The sequence below is a fragment of the Gaeumannomyces tritici genome (assembly GCF_000145635.1).
Source record: "Gaeumannomyces tritici R3-111a-1 unplaced genomic scaffold supercont2.1, whole genome shotgun sequence".
NCBI classification, from domain to species: domain Eukaryota; kingdom Fungi; phylum Ascomycota; class Sordariomycetes; order Magnaporthales; family Magnaporthaceae; genus Gaeumannomyces; species Gaeumannomyces tritici.
The window spans coordinates 5,562,375-5,568,374 of NW_008804545.1; the positions used below are offsets into that span (position 1 = coordinate 5,562,375).

Below are 6,000 nucleotides of genomic sequence, written 5' to 3' on the forward strand. Positions count from 1 at the left end.
CATTCTGGGAAGCTCACTGAGAAAGATACCAAGGCTGACGTCACCAGACCGAGTCTGGCATGGCATGCTGCTTTCTCTTCGTCCGCGTGACGGCGTCTGTGACTAAAGGAGGACTTGCAGGTGATGGAAGGGTTGCGGCGGAAAACGGGGAGATCTCAAGGCGCAAATATGTACCACTGTACCTACCAAGATACAATACATAGATCAGGGATTTGGATGGCTTTGATGCCACACCCAATGTGAGCGTGCTTAGCTTACCGTGCGGTTGGGAGCTGCGGCTGGGGTTTCGTGTGGCCAGGCGAGCTGGGCACTGGAGGTTGGGGCGTCTGACCGCGTTGACCATCCCCAGTGCCAGTGCCCCTGAGATCAGACGGGCTGAATTTGGGGCGCGCAGCATCAAGAACCCGGTCGAGCCCGCACCCTGTCAGTTTGTGGCCCTGGTGCTGCGTTGCATCGCCCCGAACCCAACAGCCGCTTTTCCAGCCTCTGCTGCAGGCGGCTGATTGCCCATCCTCGCAAGAGGCCTGCCGCGCTGCGTCGCCAGCATGCTCGGTCGCGTCGATTGAAAGCCGACTCCGTCGCCGCAAGAGAATCGTAAAGAAAGACCGCCGCAATGGATTCGCGAAGCGCCACATTCGAGGGTTCGGAGGCCGGCAGCGTAGGGCATGTCCCTGCACTGTCGCTCAGGCTGCAGCTGCCTGCAAGCTGCGATCCACCCTCCCCTCAAGGCCCGACGAAACAGCTGGTTTGGATCGTGAGTACCAACCATTGATCTCGGCCCAGTCGTCGCCATCTCGCGCCTTGCAGGCACTGATGCGCCCCGTCACGGCAGGTCTTTGGCGGGACAGGGCATATGGGCCGCTCCCTGGTCAAGTGCGCGCTTGCCCACGGCGACAAGGTCACCACGGTGGGCAAGACCTTCGAGTCGACGCCTGAGTCTATGGTGCAGCAGCATGAGAACTGCTTTGGCGCACTCTGCGATGTGCGTGCCAAGGACTCGGTCCGGCGCGTGGTCGACAAGACCCTTGAGCGCTTCGGCCGCATCGACGTCATCGCCAACTGCTCCGGTTTCGGCGTCATCGGCGCCTGCGAGGACCAGGACGAGCACGAGATACGCAATCAGTTCGAGACCAACTTCATGGGCACCCTGCACATAATCCAGACCAGTCTGCCCTACTTCCGCCAGCAGGGCGCCGGCCGCTACCTCATCTTCAGCTCCACATCAGGCGCCCTTGGGGTTCCCGGCCTGGGGCCCTACTGTGCCACCAAATATGCCGTCGAGGGTCTCGTCGAAGCTATGCTGTACGAGATCGACTCCTTCAACGTGAAGGCCACCCTGGTCGAACCGGGCCTCGTCCGCCGTGATGAGCCCGACTCGCAGGCCAACCCGCTGCCAACCTGGGGTCACTTCCTTATCCGCCCGGCCAGCGAGCCGTATTCGAGCGCCACCTCGCCCGCACTTCACGCCAAGCGCATGGTCCAGTGGCTCGGTGACCGCCAGCCAACAAGCGCCGTCAAGTGTGCTGAGCTGGTGTGGCAGCTTGGTCACTGCTCCTACCCGCCCCTCCGCCTGCTGCTAGGTAGCTACGCCATCGAGAGCATCCGCGACCGCCTACGCTCTGTCACCGAGGAGCTCGAGGACTGGAAGCACCTCAACTTCCCGCCCGCCCCGGACGTGCCCGGTCAACCGGGGCAGAGTCAGCAACAACAGTCACAACAGCAGCCACAGCAACAGCGACAATCACAGGAGGAAATCCCAGAGAAAAGCGAAAAGGACGAGAAGTCAGATACACACAAAGAAGACAAGCCCGGTGCAAGGATGGACGGAGACGTGAAGATGGAGGACAGGGACGATGACACGGCCGGCTCTACCACCAGCATGATAGACGTCCAGGCGTCAAATGTTGCCCAAGATTGACTTCAATGAAATGCATTGCAGAGCTGGAGAACTCCAACGCCCCTCTACGGGGGCGTGCCTTGGATACCTTGAGCCCTCGCGTTGTGCCAACGATCTGAATGGAGGCACAGTATGTGTTAGTTCTCTGTTTAGTCAGTTGATTGCCAACTTGGTCCACAATAGGCGGATGCCTAGTCCATGTGGATCGTGCATCAATGGCTTTCGTAACGCCTACCGGCCGGTCGGTGTGCGGATTGTTCAGAGTCCATCCAACCCTTTCCAGTCCGAGCCATCAACCTGGTCCTCCTGGCTGTTGATCCCAGAGGCTGAGCGGCCGTGGTGTGAACGCACGGTACGGGAACACAGCCACGGGGTTTGGCAGCGCTGCCAGCCAATCAGGGTCCCCCCGCAGATGCAGATGGCTCTAGCCAGACTAGCTCCCCTTTTCAGCCCCTTTTTCCTACGCCATGTTTTTATTTTGCGGACCCATTATCCCCTGCCCAAATTGTGACGTGAACCCCACATTAGTCAGTCCCGTTGGTTGTGCCGCCTCGACACCGCCTGGCGCACTGTACCCTCTGCCAAGTTAGGACCAGCGATGCATGGTCATTTCAACGGGGGGTGGGAGTTCCCGATAAGCAATTTGCCAGGTTTTAATCTTGCGCCTGAGTCCGCCCTCGGTTTTTTTCATGCTCTCAACTGCCTTGTCCTCGACGCGTCCGTCCGCAGCACGAAGCTGACCGCTGGAGATCTTAATCAATCCCGCCCTCCTTCCCCGGGACTTCCATTCTTCATCCGCGCGCATTCGACGGCCGTGGCCTTTTCAAGCATCGCCGCGCCGCAACCCCAAAACAGCGGACCCTCCTGTCCAGCTAGCCACAAGCAGCGCACCGCCTTGGCTGACCCCCTTTCAAACCTGTCCCTTTGCATCTCTGTCCTTCGACGAGGACACCATAATCTCTCCAGCGCCTGCGCTTTAACACGTCAAACAGTCGTCCAAGATGTCGGACAAGAAGAACGAGGACTTCGTCGTCAATATGCCTGCTCAGAGCAGCGTCGAGAAGGAGCCTTTCCTGGCAAGGTCGCCCATCTCGAACCGGGCACGCTCCAGCGGGGGCGGCGCTGGCGGCGCCTTGGGACTGTCGAAGATCGATAATAGCCCGGGTGTCTCCATTCTGGCCTACTGCCTCTCCTCCATCAGCATGACGGTGGTGAACAAATATGTCGTTTCAGGCTCTTCGTGGAACCTGAACTTCTTCTACCTCGCTGTGCAGGTAAAAACACCCACTCCACCCGGACAAGACCAGAGGCAGGGCTGACAGGATCTCTGCAGGCTATTGTATGTATCGCGGCTATCATGGTCTGCAAGCAAGCAGGGCTCATCACAAACCTGGCCCCCTATGACCAGACCAAGGCAAAGAGATGTACGTGCCAAGAAATCCTTTGTTGTCTCCACATGTCAAAAACGGCGGTGACGGCGCGGAAGCTGACGTGCTGTGACTACAGGGTTCCCCATCTCGATTCTCCTCGTAGGCATGATCTACACGAGCACCAAGGCTCTCCAGTTCCTCTCGGTTCCGGTCTACACCATCTTTAAGAACCTCACCATCATTGCCATTGCGTACGGAGAGGTTCTCTGGTTTGGCGGCCGTGTCACCCCTCTCGCGCTGCTCTCCTTCGGTCTCATCGTCCTCAGCTCCGTTGTCGCTGCCTGGGCCGATATCCAGAGCGCCATTTCTGGCGCCCCGCATCCGGGACATGCCTCTGCTGCCATTTCCACCCTCAATGCGGGCTACGCATGGATGGGCATGAACGTTTTCTGCAGCGCCGCCTACCTCCTGACCATGCGCAAGGTCATCCACAAGATGAACTTCAAGGACTGGGACTGTTAGTATTTCTCCTGATGTCGATACAGTAGTTGCCAGGGCGTAATTTGTGGAATACTAACAGACGGATATTTAGCCATGTTCTACAACAACCTCCTTACCATTCCCGTCCTCGTCGTCTGCTCACTGATTGCTGAGGACTGGTCTGGCGCCAACCTGGCCAGGAACTTTCCCATCGAGACCCGCAACACGCTCTTCATCGGCATGATCTACTCGGGCCTCGCCGCCATCTTCATCTCGTACTGTTCGGCGTGGTGTATCCGTGTGACGACCTCAACGACTTACTCCATGGTTGGCGCCCTCAACAAGCTGCCCATCGCCATCAGCGGTCTCGTCTTCTTCGATGCCCCCGTCACCTTCGGCTCCGTCTCGGCCATTGTGCTTGGTTTCATCAGCGGTATCGTCTACGCCTGGGCCAAGGCTCGTCAGTCCCAGCAGGCAAAGAGCGCTCTGCCGACCCAGCAGCCTGTTATGAGCGCCAGTGCCCAGAGCAACAAGGATGCGAACTCTTAAGAGGCCACAATCTCTCGGCAGAGTGTCGGGATTATCCGCCTGGTATCCGGCGTCGTCTCTTGCACGGGTGCGTTGGAGGGAGAAGTACCAGCACTGTTCGCTTGGTTTCCTCCCTCTTTACTCATGCACCCTCAGCAGAAGCTAGATCCGATGCTGCGTTGGGTATTATTCCTTTTGTCCGTCCTGCACTTCGCATTGTCTTCATTTCCCCCTTCATGTACATCCGTTTTTGTTCCCCTCTGGCCTTTTAATCACATTTTTTTTTTGGCATAGACTTGACTGGCATGCATTTGGTTGGCTTGCGGCTGCGGTTGGACGGAATCACTTGGGATGGATGGCCTGGCGGTTCTGGTCAAAACCAACTGCTGGACAAGCCGGCTAGGTTTATGGTATTGTCCAGATTTGTTCAACGAAGGAGGGAGAAACAGCATACCAAGAAGAAACTAAAACAGCAGAGCGAAGACACGAGCAACTGATTTGGCGTTTTTGGGGCGATGGGATCGATCTGGGGGTGTTGTTTTTCTGGTTAGGTCTGCAGCTAGACGATGCACCTAAGTAAGCTACGAGATGATGAGGTCCAAGTACAGATAGTCGAGCAGTCAACTGCCGAGGTCACCGCCTATAGAAGAAACATAATTTTCCGACATGTAAAAAGGTCTGCAGTTGCATTTACAGCATCCTGTAGGTTGTTCTATGGTCAGGCGGCTGGGGCTGCTGGCGAACCCCACATGCTTGATGGATTAGAGGGCCTGGCCTAGAGCTCCGATTCCGCGCATGTCAGCCTTATGGAACCTCTCCTTGTTCGCGTAGTGCCAACTCGACCCATTGAGAAGACTCGTTACGGACGGGCACACCCACCCCCCACACGCCCTCTGATCTTGATGCGCGCCGGTGACGACATCAGCTGCGATTCCATGCGGCGCGACCAGCCGACACGAAGCTCGCGAAGACCGACCGTCATGAGCCCTGGAGCAACGCGCGCACCCTGTTAACACTTGGGACCTTTGCCCGCACCCTCGTAAACCCCCCATCCACGACGACCACCCAGCGCCACCCTGCCCGCCATGTACCACCTCGCCAAAGGGCTGTACATGCTCGCGACGAGCAAGGAGGGTGCGTCTAGTGTTCCCGCATATCCCGTCTCCTGTCCGCGGCCGCTTGCTTCCTCCTGCCCCATGGCCCACTACACGGAGGGAGGCAAATCATCCTGCTGACAGCGCGCCTCTTTTCGTCCTCCTCCTCGGCAGAATACTCGGTCATCCTGCTCGGGCTCGACAACGCGGGCAAGACGACGTTCCACGAGCAGGTCAAGGCGCTCTTCCACCCGGACGCGCCCGAGCCCAAGCTCAAGACGGTGCCGACGGTCGGGCAGAACGTGTCCACCATCACGCTGCCCGACATGTACATGAAGGTCTGGGACGTGGGCGGGCAGCACAGCCTGCGCAAGCTGTGGCAGAGCTACTACACGAGCTGCCACGCCATCGTCTTCATCATCGATAGCACCGACATCGGCGACGGCGTGCTCGAGCCGCGCGCGGGCGTCGACGGCGACGACGACGATACCAATAATGATGGCGCCGGTGGTGTTGGTGGTAGCGGCGATGCGCCGGGCGACGGGGAGCCCGCACCCCGTCCGACGGGCCGGAGGAGGGCCAGCTCGGCCGTCCACCCGGCGGCGGGCAAGGCGAGCGGCGCCGCCACGGC

At 58.8% G+C, this 6,000-nt stretch overlaps 3 protein-coding genes across 3 annotated transcripts; all 3 read left to right on the forward strand.

The window, feature by feature from the left end:
- The first annotated feature begins 124 nt into the window (after positions 1 to 124).
- GGTG_01758 (retinol dehydrogenase 8) lies at positions 125 to 2,605 on the forward strand. Its single transcript, XM_009219528.1, has 2 exons — positions 125 to 754; positions 833 to 2,605. Exons 1-2 carry the CDS (start codon positions 614 to 616, stop codon positions 1,916 to 1,918), a joined length of 1,227 nt encoding a protein of 408 aa, XP_009217792.1. The 5' UTR covers positions 125 to 613; the 3' UTR covers positions 1,919 to 2,605.
- On the forward strand, positions 2,537 to 5,030 carry GGTG_01759 (GDP-mannose transporter). Its single transcript, XM_009219529.1, has 4 exons — positions 2,537 to 3,171; positions 3,231 to 3,321; positions 3,404 to 3,784; positions 3,860 to 5,030. Exons 1-4 carry the CDS (start codon positions 2,899 to 2,901, stop codon positions 4,294 to 4,296), a joined length of 1,182 nt encoding a protein of 393 aa, XP_009217793.1. The 5' UTR covers positions 2,537 to 2,898; the 3' UTR covers positions 4,297 to 5,030.
- A 330-nt stretch (positions 5,031 to 5,360) lies between these two features.
- On the forward strand, positions 5,361 to 5,927 carry GGTG_01760 (ADP-ribosylation factor family protein; the record flags this gene model as incomplete). Its single annotated transcript, XM_009219530.1, has 2 exons — positions 5,361 to 5,409; positions 5,514 to 5,927. Coding segments are annotated over 2 exons (463 nt in total), but the record flags the coding sequence as incomplete, so codon positions are not given.
- Between the last annotated feature and the right edge of the window lie 73 nt (positions 5,928 to 6,000).